General features: G+C 40.2%; 1 protein-coding gene across 3 annotated transcripts in view; it reads right to left on the reverse strand.

Moving 5' to 3' along the window:
• Positions 1–22280, reverse strand: part of LOC134359927 (astrotactin-2-like) — a 1812737-nt gene that overhangs the window by 1593916 nt on the left and 196541 nt on the right. For all 3 annotated transcript variants that reach the window (XM_063073791.1, XM_063073790.1, XM_063073789.1), the window contains exon 2: positions 20093–20280. In XM_063073791.1, coding sequence (XP_062929861.1) covers positions 20093–20280 — 188 coding nt within the window. The remainder of the gene's footprint in view (positions 1–20092; positions 20281–22280) is intronic.

Here is a 22280-nt window from a genome sequence, read left to right on the forward strand (position 1 = left end):
TGGGAGCAAAGTTAAACATGGCAACTCTTAGTCCAGCTCTGCTGATGTAATCACTCTGTAAGACAAGTTCACAAACACATAAAGCTCTAAAAAGCATTGCTTGCTTATAGGAGAAGCTAATGATAGTTTCAAATACAATGAAATGTTTTCTAATTTGCCAAAAATAGCTAAAAGCCTGAGGACTGGCAGTATTTTACAATTCTTGATTAGTCAGGGCATGAAGGGATATGGGGAGAAAGCTGGAGATTGAGGCTGAGAGGGAAAATGGTTCAGCCATGATGAAATGGCAGAGCAGACTCGATGGTCCAAATGACCTAATTCTGCTCCTCTATCTTATGGTCCACTTCTACTAAGTATGAACAGGAGATTCAGAGTCGCAAGAGACTCCAGATGCTGGAATCAGGAGCTGCAGGAGGAACTCAGTGGGTCAAGTAGCACCTGTTGAGGGAAGTGAACAGTCAAAATTGCGGTTTGTGACCCTTCTTCTGGGCTGAAAGATTCGAGAGGAGATGGCCAGCATAAAGAGGTGAGAGGCAGGGAAAAAATCTATCAGTCAGATGAGGAGGGTTTGGTTGGCAAAGAAAGGAAATCGGAATAAAAAACTGATATAGGAAGACCAGGTAGAATACAAAAGAAAACTGGCAAGAAGACAATTCTTTCTATGAGTACATGAAAAGAAGTCAAGCTTGGCCAAACCCGGGTCCCTTACACATGGTAACATGCACAAAATGCGGGAGGAAATCAGCAGTCCAGGCAGCATCTATGGGAAAGTGTACAGTCTACGTTTCGGCCCAAAACGTCAACTGAACTCTTTCCAAGATGCTGCCTGGCCTGCTGAGTTCCTCCAGCATTTTGTGTGTGTTGCTCGAATTTCCAGCAGCAGCAGATTGTCTCTTGTTTGCCCTTACACATGGTGTTGTGTTAAGTTATAATGGGAAAAAAGGAAACAACTGAGGAAGTAAACAGCTACCTTGTATATAGCTTCAAAGAATACAGGGATCTATTGGCATTATAATTATGAGAAAGTCTGCGGATGTTAGAAATCCAAAGCAACGCACACCAAATGATGGAGGAACTCAGCAGATCGGGCAGCACCTACAGAAATGAATAAACAGTTGATATTTCAGGCTGAGAACTTTTATCAGAACTGAGAAGGAAGGGGGAAGACACCAGAATAAAATGGTGGGGGAGAGGAGAAGGAGGCTAGCTGGAAGGTGACCGGTGAAGATAGGTGGGTGGCAAAAGATCAATGGCTGGAGAGAAAGGAATCTGATAGGAGTGGAGAGTAGACCATACATGAAAGGGAAAGACGAGCAGACCAAAGTGGAGATGATAAGCAGGTGAGAAGCAGTAACAGCCCAGAGTGGGGAACAAAAGAAGAGGGGAGGAGGAGAGAATAGATTTTTTTTTACCAGACAGAGAAATCAATATTCATGCTATTAGGTTTGAGACTACTTAAGTTCGAGGTTTGATATGTTGTGCATTCAGAGATGCTCTTCCATACACCACTGTTGTAATAAGTGATTATTCGAGTTCCTGTCAGCTTGAACCAGTCTGGCCATTCTCCTCTGACCTCTCTTGGTAACAAGGCATTTTCGCCCACGGGACTGATGCTCACTGGATGTTTTTTTTTGTACCATTCCCTGTTACCTCTAGAGACTGATAATCCTAGATCAGCAGTCTCTGAGATAATCGAAACACCACATCTGGCACCGTTGATCATTCCATGGTCAAAGTCACTTTGATCAAAGGTTCAGATTCATTTATAATTAAAGTATACAACTCTGAAATTCTACTTCTCCAGATAGCCCCAAAACCAAGAAAGAAAAGAACAGCTGCACAATCATCAACCCCCAAACCCCTCCTCCCCACACAAAGACGAACGAAGCAGAACAGGCATATCGACCATGCACACAAAAAAAAGAGAGATTGGGTGAAAAACACAGAATATAAAAAACTATAAGATGGATAAAAGTCCATAGTTCAAATCTATATCCAAAATGTAGAAAACTTGAGTAAATGTAGAAAGTTGCCTGTCCTTCCCTCGCCGGTAGTAGAACAACCCCACTAGTGATCAAAAGGCAGGCAGCCAGCACTCGCCTTCCACATTCAGCTCAATGTTTCAATCTCCCTCGTCATTTTAACTGGTGAACAATGGAAGCATTAGTCAGTGAAATGGAGTCCGACATCGGCTCGAGCATTGTCCCGCAGTCTTCCCACCATGAGGTTCATGCACAGTGCCTCTGTCTCCCACACTTCTTTCCAATTCTGATGTTGGGTCTGAACAATAACTGAATCTTTAGTCCATGTCTGCATGCTTTTATACATTGAGTTGCTACTACATTAGATTAGATTATGAGGACACTCAGTCTTCGTTTATTGTCATTTAGAAATGCATGCATTAAAAATGATACAATGTTCCTCCAGTATGACTAAAACTGACAAAAACCACATTATTATAACATGTAATTACAACAGTGCAAAGCAATACCGTAATTTGATAAAGAGCAGACCATGGGCACGGTAAAAAACAGTTCAAAGTCCCATAGTCCCAACAACTCACGCAGGTGGTAGAAGGGAAAAACTCTCCCTGCCATAAGCTTCCAGTGCCGCAAACTTGCCGATGCAGCATTCTGACAGCACCCGACCACTGTCCGATTCTGAGTCCATCTGAAAACTTCGAGCCTCCGACCAGCCCTCCGACACTGAGCACCGAGCACCATCTCTGCCAAGCGCTTCAACTCCGGCCCCGGCCGCCAAGCAACAGGCAAAGCCAAGGATTCGGGGCCTTCCTCTCCGGAGATTTCGGATCACACAGTAGCGGCGGCGGCCAACAGGCATTTCAGAAGTTTCACTAGATGTTCCTCCGTGCTCTCACGTCTGTCTCCATCAAATCAGAAGTTTGCATGGCCTCCTACTTGACAGATAACAGATATTCATCACCGGAGAGGCCGCGCACACTGTGTCGCATCACCATCTTCTCCTCCCGCCTTTTTGATGACTGGACTTTTAGATATTTGCACTAATGATCAGGTGTACAGCTATACCTTACAAAGTGCAGTCTGAATTAACTACCAGGAAAACCATGTTTGCAGCATTCAGCTTTGAATGAGAAGGTACTGTAGATGCAGGAAGGAACGTCTCCCGCATGCCGTGGTATATAAAACTAGGACCTACGGTCTCAGCATAGTTGGCACTCAAAGAGGAGAAAAACCAGTACGTAGAAGATGGTAAATCTTTAAAATTCATGATGGCGGACGGACATCATGGTCCAGTCATCAGCATAATTTAACACAGAACTGTGGACTTCTGGGCATTAAGTTAATGGAATAATTTTAAAATGATGCAGGAAAATTGTGCTGAGACAGAAAAGCGGTCATGATCTTGATGAATGGTGAAGCTTGTCAGAGGGGCCAAAAGTCTACTGCAGCATTTATTACTTATAGTCTTATATATAGTGCTTTCTTTAAGAACAAGTTAATTAAAATATTTAAAAAAGTTCAGTGTTAGAAACCTGTGAAGACTCACCAGGTCAAGCGGCATCTATAGAACTGGGAAATGGTTACAATAAGACACGTCCAACATGAACAAACAACAAACAGAAACGTTCCATTTATCACAAGTACTGCTTGACCTTTTGAGAGTTTCGAGGATAATTCAGTTTTGATTTCACTTTTCCAGCATCAGCAGTTTTCTGTTGAATTAACTGGCACATCTCTTTTGAGAATTCCAACCAGGAAGTCATTCTGTTCCTCTGGAAGAATTTGGTTAAAAAGCAGTAAAACTATTTCCTTCCACAGATGGTACCTGACTTGTAAATTAAATTATTGGTTGTGCACTAAATAACTGTAGAATAACCCAAATTTTATTGGCTGTGTTGGTTGTAAAAAATAGTTTCATTATTGCTTTGCACATTTGTACTTTCTGCTGCAGAGGTACACACCAAAGTTCAAAGTAAACTTTATTATCAGCGTACGGTATATATACGTCACCAGATACAACCCTGAGATTCATTTGTTTCTGGCCATACTCAGCAAATCCATAGAATAGCAATAGAACCAATAAAAGATCAGCCAGAGTGGAGAAGACAACAAACTGTGTGATAGCAAATATACAGGTAAATAAATAGCAATAATGAGAACATGAGATAATGAGATAAAGTGTCCTTTAAGTGAGATCACTGGTTATAGGAACGTTTCACTGATGGGGCAAGTGAGTGTAGATATCCTTTTCCATTCAAGAGCCAGTCATGCTGAATCCCTGCAGACTCCTAAGGAAGTAGAGGCACTGCCATGCTTTCTTCACAATTGCACTTATGTTTTGGGTCTAGGTATGGTGCCTGCCAATTTCGGGTTTCACTGGAATCACTGTCAAACTACACAATCCAATTATTCTTGAAAATTGGAAATAGTACAGTTCCTGATAACTTAGCAGGAGAATTAACTCTCAGGAATATTTTACTTCAAATTTTAAAATAAAACACAAAATACAATTCTGTATTTTAGAGTTCAGAGATTCTGAAAGAAGAATTTCTATTCATCTCAGTTTTATATAGCAAGCCCCTTATTATATGACCATGTCCTTTATTTCTCCCACTAGTGAAAACATCTCAACATTCCACACTGTTAAAGAGCAAGATCTTTAACAGTGCTGATGAGCAGAGGGATCTTGAGGTCGATAAGACCATAAGGTACAGGAGCAGAATTAGGCCACTAGGCCCTGTGAGCCTGCTCCATCATTCCATCATGGCTGATTTATTATCTATCTCAACCCTATTCACCTGGCTTCTCTACATAATCTCTGATGCCTTGACTTACCAAGAACCCATCAACTTCTGCTTTAAATATACTCAAAGGCTTCCACAGCTGTTCATGACAATGAATTCCACAGATTCACCACCATCTGGCTAAAGAAATCCCTCCTCATCCTCTTTTTAAATGGACGACCCTCTATTCTGAGGCTGTGCCCTCTGCTCCTCGCTACTCGACTCACTCCCAAAAGGAAACATCCTCTCCACATCTACTCTGTCTAGCCTTTCAATATGTGATAAATATCAATGAGATACCCCCTCATTCTTCTACACTTCAGTGAGGACAGGCCCAGAGCCATCAAATGCTCCTCATAGATTAACACTTTCATTTCCAAAATCATTCTTGTGAACCTCCTGTGCACTCTCTGCCACGCCAGCTTAACTTTTCTTACAAAATTGTTCACAATATTCCAAATGTGCTCTGACCAGTGCCTTATAAAGGCTCAGCATCACATCTCACCCTTATGTCTAGTCCTCTCTAAAGGAATGGTAACATTATAATTGCTTTCCCTACCACCGACTCAACCTGCAAATTAACCTTTAGGGAATCCTGCACAAGGACTCCCAAGTCCATTTGCACTTCTAGTTTTTGAATTTTCTACCCACTTAGACAATATCCTTCTACCAAAGTGCATGACTGTACACTTACCAGCATTATATTCCATTTGCAACTTATTTGCCCATTCACGCAATCAGTCCAAGTCCTTCTGCATACTCCCTACTTCTGCATCACTACCTACCCCTCCACCACCTATCATCTGCAAGCTTGATCACAAATCCAACAATTCCATCCTCCAAATCGTTGACATATATAGTGAAAGAAGTGGTCCCAATACTAACACCCTGCGCAACATTACTTGTCACTGGCAGCCAAACAGAATAGGTTCCTTTTATTCCGATACTTTGCTTCCTGCCAGTAAACTGATCTTCTATCCATGCTATTATTTTTCCTGTAATACCATGGACTCTTATCTTATTAAGCAGCCTCATATGCAGCCACTTGATAAACGCTTTCTGAAAATCCAAGTAAACAAAATCCACTGACTCTCCTTTATCTATACTGCCTGTTATTTCCTTAGAGAATTCTAACAAATTTGTTAAGCAAAATTTTTCTTAAGGAAACCATACTGACTATGGCCTACATTATTATGCGCCTCCAAGTACCCAAAAACCTCATACGTTTGCTAGCATGGTTTGGGAGGGTTTAAACTAATTTGCAAGGGGGATAGGACCAGGAGCGATAGAGCGGTGGAAGAAGTGCATTGAGTAAAGCCAGATCTAGCATATAAAGAGGCTTTGAGGAAAGAGAAGTAGAATAAAGGGTGTAAATGTAGTAAGGTTGAGGGGCTAAAGTGCGTGTACTTCAATGCAAGAAGCATCAACTGAGCATCAAAGGTGATGAACTGAGAGCTTGGATACATACATGGAATTATGATGTAGTGGCCATTACAGAGACTGGGTTGGCACCAGGGCAGGAATGGATTCTCAATATTCCTGGATTTCAGTGCTTTAAAAGGGATGGGGGGGGGAACGGGAGGAGGGGTGGCATTACTGCTCAGGGATACTATTATAGCTACAGAAAGTGTGGGTAATGTAGCAGGATCCTCTTCTGAGTCAGTATGGGTGGAAGTCAGGAACAGGAAGGGAGCAGTTACTCTACTGGGAGTATTCTATAGGCCCCCTGGTAGCAGCAGAGATACTGATTGAGAGGCAGATTTTGGAAAGGTGCAAAAATAACAGGGTTGTTATCATGGGTGACTTTAACTTCCCTAATATTGATTGGCACCTGATTTAGTTCCAAGGGTTTGGACGGGGCAGAGTTTGTTAAGTGTACAGGACGGATTCCTGTCACAGTATGTTGACAGGTCGACTAGGGGGAATGCCATACTAGATCTAGTACTAGGTAACAAACCGGGTCAGGTCACAGATCTCTCAGTGGGTGAGCATCTGGGGGACAGTGACCACCGCTCCCTGGCCTTTAGCATTATCATGGAAAAGGACAGAATCAGAGAGGACAGGAAAATTTTTAATTGGAGAAGGGCAAATTATGAGGCTATAAGGCTAGAACTTGCGGGTGTGAATTGGGATGATGTTTTTGCAGGGAAATGTACTATGGACATGAGGACAATGTTTAGGGATCTCTTGCAGGATGTTAGGGATAAATTTGTCCTGGTGAGGAAGATAAAGAATGGTAGGGTGAAGAATCCATGGGTGACAAGTGAGGTGGAAAACCTAGTCAGGTGGAAGAAGGCAGCATACATGAGGTTTAGGAAGCAAGGATCAGATGGGTCTATTGAGGAATATAGGGTAGCAAGAAAAGAGCTTAAGAAGGGGCTGAGGAGAGCAAGAAGGGGGCATGAGAAATCCTTGGCAAGTAGGGTAAAGGAAAACCCCAAGGCATTCTTCAATTATGTGCAGAACTAAAGGATGACAGGAATGAAGATAGGACTGATTAGAGATAAAGGTAGGAAGATGTGCCTGGAGGCTGTGGAAGTGAGCAAGATCCTCAATGAATACTTCTCTTCAGTATTCACCAATGAGAGGGAACTTGATGATGGTGAGGACAATATGAGTGAGGTTGATGTTCTGGAGCATGTTGATATTAAGGGAGAGAAGGTGTTGGAGTTGTTAAAATACATTGGGATGGATAAGTCCCCAGGGCCTGACAGAATATTCCCCAGGCTGCTCCACAAGGCGAGAGAAGAGATTGCTGAGCCTCTAGGATCTTTATGTCCTCGTTGTCCACGGGAATGGTACCAGCGGATTGGAGGGAGGTGAATGTTGTCCCCTGTTCAAAAAAGGTAGTAGGGATAGTCCAGGTAATTACAGACCAGTGAGCCTTGCGTCTGTGGTGGGAAAGCTGTTGGAAAATTTTCTTAGAGATAGGATCTATGGCATTTAGAGAATCATGGTCTGATCAGGGACAGGCAGCATGGCTTTGTGAAGAGCAGATCGTGTCTAACAAGCCTGTTAGAGTTCTTTGAGGAGGTGACCAGGCATATAGATGAGGGTAGTGCAGTGGATGTGATCTACATGGATTCTAGTAAGGCATTTGACAGGGTTCCACACGGTAGGCTTATTCAGAAAGTCAGAAGGCATGGGATCCAGGGAAGTTTGGCCAGGTGGATTCAGAATTGGCTTGCCTGCAGAAGGCAGAGGGTGGTGGTGGAGGGAGTACATTTGGATTGGAGGGTTGTGACTAGTGGTGTCCCATAAGGATCGGTTCTGGGACCTCTTCTTTTCGTGATTTTTATTAACGACCTGGATGTTGGGGTAGAAGGGTGGGTTGGCAAGTTTGCAGACATCACAAAGGTTGGTGGTGTTGTAGATAGTGTAGAGGATTGTCAAATGTTGCACGGAGACATTGATAGGATGCAGAAGTGGGATGAGAAGTGGCAGATGCAGTTCAACATGGAGAAGTGTGAGGTGGTACACTTTCAAAGGACAAACTCCAAGGCAGAATACAAAGTAAATGGCAGGATACTTGGAAGTGTGGAGGAGCAGAGGGATCTGGGGGTACATATCCATAGATCCCTGAAAGTTGCCTCCCAGGTAGATAGGGTAGTTAAGAAAGCTTATGGGGTGTTAGCTTTCATAAATCGAGGGATAGAGTTTAAGAGTTGCAAGGTAATGATGCAACTCAAAAAACTCTAGTTAGGCCACACTTGGGAGTACTGTGTCCAGTTCTGGTCATCTCACTATAGGAAGGATGTGGGTGCATTGGAAAGGGTACAGAGGAGATTTACCAGGATGCTGCCTGGTTTAGAGAGTATGCATTATGATCAGAGATTAAGGGAGCTCGGGCTTTACACTTTGGAGAGAAGGAAGATGAGAAGCGACAGAATAGAGGTATACAAGATATTAAGAGGAATAGATAGAGTGGACAGCCAGCACCTCTTCCCTAGGGCACCATTGCTGAATACAAGAGGACATGGCTTTAAGGTAAGGGGTGGGAAGTTCAAGGGAGATATTAGAGGAAGGTTTTTTACTCAGAGTGGTTGGTGCATGGAATGCACTACCTGAGTCAGTGGTGGAGGCAGACACACTAGTGAAATTTAAGAGACTACTAGACAAGTATATGGAGGAATTTAAGGTGGGAGATTTTTGGGAGCCAGGGTTTAAGGGTCAGCACAACATTGTGGGCCGAAGGGCTTGTTCTGTGCTGTACTATTCTACGTTTTATGTAATAATGGATTTCAACGTCTTCACAACCACTGAAGTCAGACTAACTGCCCTATAATCTTTTTTCTTCTGCCTCCCTCCCTTAAAAAGTGGAATGACATTTGCAATTTTCTAGTCCTCCAGAAGCATTCCAGAATCTACTGTTTCTTGAAAGATCGCTTCTAATACCTCCACAATCTCTTTAGCTGCCTCTTTCAAAGCTCTGAGATTTAGTCCATCTGATACAGGTGACTTATCTACATTCTGATCTTTCAACTTCCCGAGCACCTTCTCCTTAGTAATAGCAACTATTCTCACTTCTGCCCACTGACGTCTTGGATTTCTGGCATAAAAGCACCTGATCCAGATGGGTATACAGCTGAATTTTTAAAATCTTTTTCAGATTTACTTTCTCCCTGGTTACGTAGAATTTTTAAAGATGCTTTATTTGTAGGTAGATTACCACAATCCTTTTATGAAGCATATATTTCTTTAATTCCTAAAAAAGATAAAGATCCCACTGAATGTGCGTCATATAGACCTATATCTTTGTTGAATGTGGATTCTAAAATCCTTTCCAACATATTAGCGATTAGATTGGAGAAGGTATAGCCACAAATTGTCTCCGAGGATCAGACAGGATTTATTAAAAATCGTTATTCACATTTTAATGTTAGGAGGTTAATAAACATTGTATACACTATTTCATCTAAGACTCCAGAATGTGTTATTTCGCTTGACGCCGAGAAGGCATTTGATGGACTTGAATGGGAATATTTATTTAATATACTTGAGAAATTTAATTTTAGCCCAAAATTTGTATCTTGGATCCAACTGATATATCATACACCTTTGGCTTCTGTATTCACTAATAATCAGAGATCCCCTTTTTTTTAGGCTTTTCCGAGGTACTAGACAGGGCTGTCCTTTGAGCCCTTCACTATTTGATATTGCCCTGGAGCCCTTGGCAATTGCTATTCGTGATTCACCCAATATACTTGGCATTATTCGTGGGAATGGGGCACATAAAATATCACTATATGCAGATAACCTGTTACGATATATTTCTAACCCAGAGAAATCCATTCCTGCAGTAATAGCACTACTTGCTCAGTTTAGTAGTTTTTCTGGTTATAAATTGAATCTTAATAAGAGTGTGCTTTTCCCATTAAATATGTTCGTCTCAATTTATAGACAAGCACCATTTAGATTGGTTACTGATTATTTTATTTATTTGGCTGTTAAAATTACTAAGAAGCATAAGGATTTATTTAAAGTTAATTTTTTACCCTTAGTTGATCATGTTAAACAACTGATTACTAAATGGTCCCCATTGTCCTTATCCTTGATTGGTCAAATTAATGCTATTAAGATGATTATTTTACGTAAATTTCTGTATCTATTTCAGGCGATATCAATTTCTATCCCTAAATCTTTTTTTGATATTATTGATTCTAAAATTTCTTCATATACAAACGTACATGGCAGAATAGAAATCCTAGATTAAGTAAGAAATATTTACAGAAATCAAAAAAGGAAGGTGGTTTGGCTTTGCCAAATCTTAGATTTTATTATTAGGCAATTAATATTTGATATTTAACATTTGGACACAAGAGTTGGATGAAACTCAATGTCCACGATGGATGAACCTTGAGCATGAGTCTGTACAGGGGTTTTCGTTGCTTTCTATTTTAGAGGCTGCGCGTCCTTTTGCACTTACGAAATTGAATAAACAAATGATAAATCCAATAATTAAACATACAATAGGAATATGGTTTCAATTTCATAAATTTTTGGACTGAATAAATTTATCCTGTCAAGTTCTATTATATCTAATTTTTTCTTTCAACCATCTAGAATTGATCAAGCTTTTCTTTTATGGAAAAAAAAGGGAATAACATGTTTTCGTGATTTATTCATGAATGATTATTTTATGCCTCTTGAACAGTTGTCTAATAAATATAATGTGCCTAGAACACACTTTTTCAGATATTTACAGATTAGAAACTTTCTGAATGTTATTTTACCTACCTTTCCAATATCACATCAAATTGAAATTACAGAAAAAAAATTGAAGTTTAAATCCCTATCAGAAGAGATTAATATCATTTATTTATGATTTAATTATGAAAATACGCTTAGGAACTTCTGATAAGACTGAGTGGGAAAGAGAACTTCAGATACCTTTACCTACAGAGAAATGGGAGAAAATTCTTCAACTGGTTAATACTTCTTCAATGTGTGCCAGACATCCTTTGATACAATTTAAGGTGTTTCATAGGGCTCATATGTCCAAGGATAAGTTAGCTCATTTTTACTGCCATATAAATCCTGTTTGTGATAGATGTAATTCTGAGGTAGCTTCCTTGACACATATGTTCTGGTCTTGTCCTCTTCTAGGAAAATATTGGAAAGATATTTTTGATATTATTTCAGTAGTTCCGTGTATTGATTTACAACCTCATCCTATTACTGCAATTTTTGGACTACCAGTGATAGACTCTAGTCATTGATCCTCGTCAGCTAGTCATCTAATTGCATTTGTTATATTAATAGCCAGAAGATCCATTTTACTTAAATCGAAAGATTCCAATCCCCCTACTACATTTCAATGGTTTTCCCAAACGATAGCATGCCTAAACTTGAAAAAAATTAATAGCAACATTATGGATCCTTCGGTTAAATTTGAAGAAACTTGGAGGCCATTTATTCAATATTTTCACTTGATGTAAGTTGACCCTTTCTGAATCCTTTGTAGTCATTTTTTGTTCATACATAGAGGAGTGGAGTTAATGACAAATAATAATTTTAGCCGATGTAATATGACAGCCCAATCTTTGTTTGTTTTTTTTAGTTTAGATGTTTTTTTCAATTTAGGTTTTTTTTCTCTCTATAAAATATCTTTTTCATGGTTATTTACTAAAAGATTAGGAGGCTAAACTATATTTGTTACTTGGAATCTGTGCTTGTACATGTTAACCGTTATTAATGTAATCCCAACCTCTTTGCATCATTATTATTATTGTTATGTTTATTAATTTTGTAACTTTAAAAAAAGATTGAAAAAGAAAAAGGATTTCTGGCATAGTGCTAGAGTCTTCCACTGTGAAGACAGGTGCAAAATATTTATTAAAATTCACCCGTCAATTCTTTGTCCTGAATGAATATCTCTCTAGTGTCTTTTTCCAATGGCCCAACATCCACTCTTGCCTCTCCTTTACTCTTTATATATCTGAATTTTAGAAACTCTGCATAAGGAGAGAAAAGATGAAATTTGAAGGTAAGCTAAAAAAGGATGCAATCATCCTTCAGAGGTTGGCCGGTAATCTGGCCTTTGTTGGGACTCAACACCCCTCACTGTAACTGGATATTGGACTTCCTGATAGAAAAACACCAGTCAATCCGAATTGGCGGCAACATCTCAAGCTCCATCACGCTAACAACTGGTGATTGCTAGGCTCGTGTGCTCAGTCCACTGCTGCCCCTACTGCTGACTCACGAATGGACTGCCAGATTCAGCTCATGCCACATCATCAAGTTTGCTGATAATACTACAGTGGTTGGCCTCATCAGTAACAACAATGGGTCAGCATACAGGGGGTAGGTAAAGAGACTTATCAAATGGTGTGAGAACAACCATTTCTAAGCGGACAAGAAAGATCAACTGTTTGCTCTTTTCCATAGATGCTGCCTGCCCTGCAGAATTCCTCCAGCATTTTGTGTGTGTTGCTTTGGATTTCTAGCATCTGTAGATTTTCTCGTGTTTGTGATATTACGAGGATGTTACCTGGATTACAAGACATGTGATATAATGAGATATTGGATAGACTTGAGTTGTTTTCTCTAAAGCAGTGGAGGCTGAGAGAAGATCCGACAGAAGTTTCTAAGATTATGACAGTCATAGACATTCTCAGGCTTGTCGTGTCTAATAGCAGAGATTATGCATTTAAGGTGAGGGGGTGTTAATTTCAAAGACAATATGAGGGACATTTTTTTTTACATGGAGATTGGCAGGTGCCTGGAATGCACTGCCTGAGGTGGTGCTAGAGCCAGATACAATACGTACATTTAGATATCTATGTGACTGTGAGGAAAATAGAAGGATAAGGACATTGTGTAAGCAGAAGAGCTTAATTTCATTGGTCATTTAACTAGTCATTTAATTGGTCAGGTCACTCGTCTGAGTGCTACCGGTACCATGTAACCCAGTACTACCTGTCACATGGTCGGTGATTGGCGAGTAAACCAGCTCCCCCACCAGGATTGCCTGGTGAGGAGGGTGGCTAGACATCCTGCAGGACAAAAAACAAGACCTGTCAAAGGACGGATGAACCCTCTCATAGGGTCAACAGCCATCTAGCAAGCACGTGCCGTGAAGCGCGAAAAGGGCATCCCTTGCATCGAAGCTTGGTCTGGCCATTCACTGCAACAGAACTTCCCCCAGCCATCTTGGACCCCACCATGCCGCTGAATCCGGGAGGGGATGTCGAGAGGGTGGGTCTGGACCTGTGCAACCCCTACTTACCTAAAATCCATTCACGCACACACCGTTCCTTTCTGAGGAGTGGGGTATAATCCCCAGTAACTGACTGAAAGGAACCATCATCATCCTATGGGATGGACAGCCAGAGAGAAAGAACTTAATTGGTGGGGCATAGAGTCTGTTCCAATGTTGTACTGTTCTATTTTCTATGTCCTTTGTAACATCTATAATGTCAAGGCTGCTTAGGATCGTATATTCTTGAATAAGGTCACTCTTTATTCTTTCCAATTCACTAGAATATGGACCCAAAGTGACATTAGGTATTGATCTCAAAGGGAGTTCTCCATAGCACCATTTGCTGATGATTCAACCGTTGTTGGTAGAATCTCAGATACAGATGAGAGGGCATACAGGGACAATATATACCAACCAGTGGTGTGGTGTCACAGCAACAACCTTTCAACATCAGAAAGCCGAAAGAGCTGATTTTGGACATCAGGAAGGGTAAGACAAAGGAACACATAACAATCTTCATCGAGGGATCAGAAGTGGAGAGAGTGAGCAGCTTCAAGTTCCTGGTTGTCAAGATCTTGGAAGACCTAACCAGGTCCCAACATATCGATGAAGCTATAAAGAAGGCAAGACAGCAACTATACTTCATTAGGAGTTTGAAGAGGTTTGGTATGTCAGCAACAACTTATACAGATGTACCATGGAAAGCATACTGACAGGCTGTATCACTGTCTGGTATAGGATGGTGGGAAACTTCACAGGACTGAAAGAAGCTGCAAAGGGTCATAAATTTAGTCAGCTCCATCTTGGGTCTAGCCTACAAAGTACCCAGGACATCTTCAAGGAGTGGTGTCTCAGAAAGGCAGCGTCCATTATTAAGGACCTCCAGCACCCAGGGCATGCCCTTTTCTCACTGTTACCATCAGGTAGGAGATACAGAAGCCTGAAGGCACAGACTCAGTGATTCAGGGACAGTTTCTTCCCATCTGCCATCCGTTTCCTAAATGTGCATTGAATCCGTGAACACTACCTCACTTTTTAAATATATTTTGTTTTGACATGATTTTTAATCTATACAATATGCATATACTGTAATTGATTGATTGATTTGTTTATTTTCTGCTATATTATGTATCGCATTGAGCTGCTGCTGTTAAGTTACCAAATTTCATGATATGTGCCGGTGATAATAAACCTGATTCTAATTCTGATTCACCTATATGGGGATTTCCCCACATTTGACATTTGTTGCCACTTGTGTCACTGGAAGAGTTCACAGTAGCAAAGATGTCAACGAGGATACTGAAGAGCAAATCACTTTAAAGAACTTACTTAGAGAAGGAATCAGAAATTAAAAAGGATAACTTATAATTATATTTTTTCAAAATATTTTGAGATAAGGAGGAGTTTATTTCTGCAGAGGGTGGTGAATCTGTGGAATTTTTTTGCCATAGACAGCTGTGTAGTCCAAGTCATTGGGTATATTTTAAGTGGAGTTTGATAAGTTCTCGATTAATAAGGGTGTCACATGTTGTGGGGAGAAGACAGAAGAATGGGGTTGAGAGGGATAATAAGTCAGCCATGATGGAATGACAGAGTAGGCTTGATGGGCTGAATGATGTAGTTCCTCTTCTACATCTTATGGTCTTATTTTGAAACTACAAGAAAAAATCAGAATACACACCAGATTAAGGAATCATAAATATCCTTTTTCAAGACTAGTTATGATATTTCTTACTTTTAAATCTAAGTTTTTATTTCAAAAATGTTCACATTAAGGAACTAGAGATTACACAGACAAAATTCATTAAGGACCACAAGAGAAGTAATAGTTTGTTTAAGACCTCATTCAGGAAAACCTACTGTTTTCAATCAATTTAGCACTAACACATTATGATTGAACTTTACCACTATACTGCATTAAGTTTGCATCAATTCAACCCAATTCTTCAAATGCAAAGATGAGAAAATCTCTCTCAAACTGCCTGCAAGAGATGATTGTATTAAGATTATTAAACCACACATGCAGAAATGCAAAAGTTTCTGTTGATTTCTTGGAGTGGTGACAATGAATGCTAGCTGTTTTTCAATCATTACAGCCACAGATTGATAGTCACTGTTTTTTGAGACAGTTCCCACTCATGTACACATTTTTCTTGTTAAATAGATGTGCTAAGGAGGAACTGCAGGGAGAAGGAATATTGATAAATCAGAAATACCACAGACAGGGATGTGTCTACAAGACCCAATTACTAATCTTGAATTTTTGTTTCTGCCTGCAGGCAGATAGATTGAGAAGCTAACTAACTGTCAGGATGAAAGACCATTATGGCCAACAACATCAGTCTGTAGCCAGGAAACACAAAGAGTGAGAGTGAGTTTATACAAGTACTTCAGAAGGGCTGAGAGACAAAATGGACAAAATGACTTCATCGTGAAGACGGAAAGTCTGGGGAGGTAGATAACTGTGAGAGGACTGGGAGGCCTAAAATCTAAAAGTTCAGCAGGGAGATCTGGAAAATATCAGGAGAAGCACACTGATAAAAGGGGGTGAAGGCAGATAATTATGAGTGAGCTTGACGAGATCAGGAAGAGAAAGCAACAAGATCAAGTGAAGGAAAGAGGAAGGGAGGTAACTAAAGAGGATAATTAGAGATCTCGTGGAGGAGACTGATGAAGGAGGTTTCAGACTCCCTACCGAAGAACATCAAGTTAAGCTTATTCTCATAATCATACCCGGAAGAATTTGCTTGCAGCAACACAACAGGCATGTTGATTTAGACAACAACACACAGACAATAGGTTTTACAATTTGAGGAAGATGGCAGATCATGGAGGAGGATGACTGCGGAATTGAGGGTTCAGCCTAGAGCAGCCAAGCTTCGTCAAGTCCTATGTTGGTAATTGGTTACCATTGTCACATGTACCAAGATACGGTGAGAAGTTTTTATTTGCACGTCATTCAGGCAGACCATTCCATACATAAACACATCAAGGTAGGACAAGGTAAAACAACAAAAGGATGCAAGATATAATGTTACAGTTATAGTGTAGGCACAGCACGGGAGATAAATAAACTGTAAGAGCCATAAGATATATTGTGAGTTCAAGAGTTCATCTTCCTTGTATGAAAGGACCATTAAAGAGCCTGAAAACAGCAGGATGGAAGCTGTCCTTGAGCTTGGTTTTACATGTACTGAAGCTTCTGTACCTTTTGCCCAACAGGAAGTGGAGAAGAGCGAACAACCGGGGAGGTTGGGGTCCTTATTTATATTGGCTAAGGTAGTGGGAAGTGTAGATGGAGTCAATGGAGCAGAGGCAGCTTTGTGCGATGGACTTTCACATCTCCCTGCATGTTCTTCTGATCTTAGGCAGAGCAGTTGTCATACCAAGTTTAATGCATCTGGATAGGTTGCTTTTTATGGTGCTTCTAAAAACTGGTGAGGGCCGTTAGGGACCTGGTGATTTCCTTAGTCTCTAGAGGAAGACGAGGAGCTGGTGTGAGCTTTTGGTGATAACTACTCTTACTAAAATGAGGGATTTGACAGGTTATGACAAAGAATACATTGCAGAAGGTACTGACAAATAGGGAGAGGGAGAATGGAATAATGGAATTGCCTCCAGAGGATCAGACATGGATCCGTTGGGTCAAGTGGACTCCTCCAGCATCATTGTAAGTTTTAAGTAAGGTCCCCAAGACCAGATTGGAAAAGCAGATTCATCCAATCTCAAAATAGTTAGGCAGATTGAGTTTGGTCTTTCAATTGTTTTAACTTGCCTACCGTATCCGCCCATCAGATGCAGAGGGATAAGTATCCTACGGCAAACTTTCATCTGCTGTCCAGGATTATCAACTTAAATTGGAAACAATTACAAGGGATAGTTTCTGCACAAGACAATTAATCAACCTAAAAGGTGTGTTGCTGACTTGGAAAACAAGTAAAACTGAAGCATTTTTCTCACATCTGCATTCATGAGCTTCCACTGCTCTGCCTTATTCTGAAGAATTGCAACAGTTTTTTTAACACAAACTTTGCAAGAAGCAATTCATTAATAAGTAATTAACAAAAAAAATTAAAATAAAGGATAGAACATTCATAGAATATTGGATATCAGCAATTAAATCTTTGTTTATGTATTTATCCCAAGTTATTTAAATGAGACCAATGCCTTCAGAAGCAAGAATATTTTGAAGTATAGAGATCAGACCAGGTAATTACAAAACCCTTCAAGGCATCACAACATTCATGCGAACAGTATAAACCTCTGGCTTTCAAGTGTTTGCCTGTGAAGATAGTTTTTAATTTTGACAGCCATTGATTATATTACAATTTTAACACCATTCATTAAGCATAAAACGTAAGCAGGAATAGTCCCCACTGTTGAATTTTTGCCAATTTAATAATGACTACAACAACTAATAATTGCTGAACTGATGCACAGAAATTTGCAGAATAAGAAGTGCCACTCAGCCCATTATATCCACAACAGCGATACTGGATTTGAGGCTAATTCCACTTCCTAGCTCTTGGTCCAAGGCTTTGTCTGGCGTCTTCAAATGTACATCCATGCCTTTTGTTTTCAGTCATAGTGAATGCTTTTGACTCTGCCTCCATTTTAAGCCGCTTTTTTTGTTAAGTGTTTTTTTTCCTCCTCTCAATATTTCTATCAATTGATTTAAATTCAGGCCCTGGCCTCTCAGCTAAAGGAAATCATTCTTACACTTTGCCTTCAAGGCCTCCCATAATCTTCAACACGTGAATAATATAACTATTAGACAGAGGACACCCAAATACAGCTTTCTGTAGCCCTCCCAGAGCACAGGTACTATAAATAATTTACTTCTGGTAAAATCAACATGACCAGCATCCCTTGTTCTCCATGCCCAGTGAATCATAATGTTGAAGGTCCAAAAAAGCACACTGGAGGCTTTTATTGAACAATACAGCACAGGAGTAGGTCTTTCAGTCCTCGATGTCTGTTCCAACCTTGATGCCAAATGAAACGAGCACAATAAAAAATATCACCAGTGCAGCTTGTGTGGGAAGGCTGACCTGTCACAGGGGCTGGCATCTGAAATAAGCCATTTTCACACTCCAGATGTGCTTTAAAGATACAATGGCTTTGTTGCAAAAGAGCAGGGGAGCAATCTTGGTGTTCTTCCCAATAGGTATCTTTAAATAAGTATCACTGAAAATAGACACTTAGTTATTATTGGACAAGTGCTTGTGTGATCATGGTGTGTACAGTTTTTTAATGTTACAACATTGACAAAACTGCAAATCTAACCAGAAAACCTGATGGTGTGCCTCAAGGTCAAGAAAGCCACTTCTGAGTTGCAAATTTTTGTTTTTACATTTGCAGCATTTAGCCCAGAATATTCATCTGAATGCATTACTCAGATCAGCTATTTTTGATCAGTCATTTCAAGAATAGCCATGTGATCAGGAAAATTCTAACTTCCTAATGTGCTAAAAATAGCTTCAAGAAGAACCTCTCCAGCTTGGAAAATGTAGTTCATTTAATAAAAAGAAAATTACATTTTGACTTTATTGTTAAACTGTAGCTTTTCCTGGTTATTGGTTTCATCATGATATGCAAGTGAAATGAGCTATAAAGACAATGGTGATACAGCGATCAGCATTTTCCATTCCTGAACTACAGTGCACAATGCCTCTCAAAACAATTGGCACCTCCACAAATTCTGATCTCACGAGAATGAATTTTGCCAAGGATGCAAAGAGCACTTCCAACCTTACATTAATGTCAAGTCACAATCCAGGAGTAAAATACTTCAAATACTTTAAAACTGAAATAAAATAAAACATCAAGCAAAACAGACAGTATCTCTGGAAAGTGAAACAGAGTTAACATTTCAGGCCAATGAATATGAAAGGCAATTATCCCAAAACTTTATCTGTTTCTCTATCCACAGCGGCTGCCCAGTTTGCTGAGTATTTTCAGTTTTATTTTAGGTTACTGGTTAGAAAAGAAAGTGTGCTTTAATAGAATGAAACAACCACCACTTTGCCATAAGTGCTCCACCCTCATTCCAAGAACAGTAAGGATGTCTCTGACATACGTGTGACATTTTTGTTTCAAGTTCTCTATTTCACTCCTCTGAAGGTAACTGGAATTGTATAGAGTGTGTTTCTGGTAACCAACGGGAATTATGTACACTATGCCCAAAATTCCATTAGTGCCAGCCACATCTGTAGGTCACAAGAAATAATTAAAACATTTGTGCACATTGTGAGAGAAATTCTGCCAAGTAAACAAAAATATGAAACAGCTAATGTAAAATAACTAAAACCTAATTAAAATGAGAAACACGTTAATGAGCATTTTATGGATCCAATCCAAATTTGGAAATCACAACCTCATGGTAGGTTTTTGCAATGCCCTTAACACTGTGGTTAACGTTACTTAAAGCCCTTCAAACTGAACTTGCTTGCTTTACTGGTAAATCAATCAGTTGAGATTTAATGTCCATTAAGTGATGCATAATTCCATCAGAACGCTGTCTAGAAGCCTGTTTTGCTCACATTTTACAGGCAAAAAAATGTGACGCACGATACAGAAAGAATGAATTTCATGCGTTGTAGTATTTCTCGCAGTGTTCTTACCATGACTGAGACATGAAGGACATGCATCTGCTCATCCACTATTTCAGAGGCTTCCCTCATTGTCGGTGGAGTTATCTGCGATAAGTGCTCAGCATTACTCATCGAGACGTGGAAATAGAGGGTGCCGTTCTCCAACCACTGCTGCTTCCAATGGACCAAAGAGATATCTGCCACTGTCCCCGTCATCTCTGAGAGGCAAAAGAGAAGATGAATTCAAAGCTACAGTTTAAATTAAAACAATGTCCAATAAAGCACTTGTTTCAGACCAATTCCTAAAACAGAAGATATCAATGCTTTGGTTGTAAAATTGCAACTTTTTTGAACTTATTTGAGAAACAAATACATATCCACATATCAATGTGGCTACAAAGAAGGCGCAACAGTGGCTATATTTCTCCTAAAAACACTCTTAGGAGCTCAGGAGGACAACGGTGCCTAATGGCAACTCTTTTGCTTGAATCTTTGGAAACAGCTCTATTTCCATCTTTAATATCTCTTTTTTCCCTTTTCAAGGTTTTTTTGAAGATCCTGAACTGGAGTTACATGCTGACTTTGGGTCTTTGTGGAAATGGGACCCGCTTTTGGGGTGTCATGGCTGGCCGCTTTTCCATATGCCAAGGACACGGCCTGGAAGACTAGTGCGCCTTCCCTCAGGATGACGGATTTCTGTGGCTCTGGAGGTGAGTGGACTCGAGGCTGGTGTCACCGCCTGGTGCATTGTGGAAGACAGAAGATCAAAAAAAAGAGCTGGTTGCTGGCTGTGTGCCCAGAGACCCGAGTTCTTTGGGCATAGAGCTCGGGAAAAGTGACACAACAGACTTTTAACACCATAAATCAGTGAGTTATTTTGTTATGTCTCCCCTCTCGCTGTGAAACAGGGAGACCTCTTTTTCCCTTATTAGGGAGAGAGAGAGCCTGTGGCATGTCAAATTACTGGGTGAATGCGTAGTCTTTGCGGCACTGCGAGTCTGTGTCTTTATTGATGCTTTGATGCACGCTTGAGTGCTCGGTGGGGGATACTGATGCTTTTTGCTGGTGGAGAGGGGGAATTATCACTTTGCTGCTGCTTGTGCATGGGAGCGGGGCGCGGGGGGGGGGTTTGGGGTTCTAACATTTAACTGTCATTCATTCTTTGGGGCTCTCCTTTGTTTTCGTGGACATTTGTGAAGAAAAATAATTTAAGGATGTATATTGTATACATTTCTTCGACGTTAAAAGTACCTATTGAAATTTGTACAGATGTACCGTGGAGTGCATTCTACCAGGCTACACCTATGGCTGGTATGGGGTGGGGGGCTACTGCACAGGATTGAAGTAAGCTGCAGAGAGTTGTAAACTTAATTGGATCCATCATGGGTACTAGCTCCATAGTATCCAGGATATCTTTGAGGAGCAATGCCTCAGAAAGGCGGTGTCCATCATTACCCATGTTATGCCTTGTTCTCATTGCTACCATCAGGAAGAGAGGCACACACTCAACAATTCAGGAACAGCTTCTTCTCCCTCTGCCATCAGATTTCTAAATGGACATTGAACCCATTAACATTACCTCACTACTTTTGTATTTCCATTTTTGTACTTCTTAATTTAACTGTAATTCACAGTTTTTTTCTTTGCTATCATGTATTGCATTGTACTGCTGCTGCAAAGTGAACAAATTTCACAACATATTCCAGTGATATTCAACCTGATTCTGATTCCGATTCTGGCTTTTCAAAAAAACAAAGCTGCAATTCTTCCAACCACAAATTCTATTTCCACCATTGGTGCTTCCCAGAAAGGAGAAGGAAGGAATTATGCTGAATATATTTGTATTCTTTATGAGTTCAACTGAGCATTTTCAATGGGAGAGACTTTGTGATCCGAGGACAAGTGTTGCAAAAAGGCAGGTGACAATTTAAAAATCTAGAATTAATGTTTTATGTTTCACAAGAAATATGTTAGTTAACCCTCTACAATTCACTGAAACTGCACTCAGATGGGAGAAGAGAGCTGATATCCAAATCAGGAATAGACATTGATCATGCAGGATTAGAATGAAAATAAGAATCAAGACTATACCTAAGCCAACGTTGTTCTTTCGAACAGTTTCATTCCTCTCAAATTAATTATTTCCATTCTTGACCAATGAAAGCAGAGGACACTAAGTACAAAGTACAAGTAGATGGTGAAATGGTTGTGCTACAGG

Source organism: Mobula hypostoma, chromosome 21 (genome assembly GCF_963921235.1).
Source record: "Mobula hypostoma chromosome 21, sMobHyp1.1, whole genome shotgun sequence".
In the NCBI taxonomy this organism is placed as follows: domain Eukaryota; kingdom Metazoa; phylum Chordata; class Chondrichthyes; order Myliobatiformes; family Myliobatidae; genus Mobula; species Mobula hypostoma.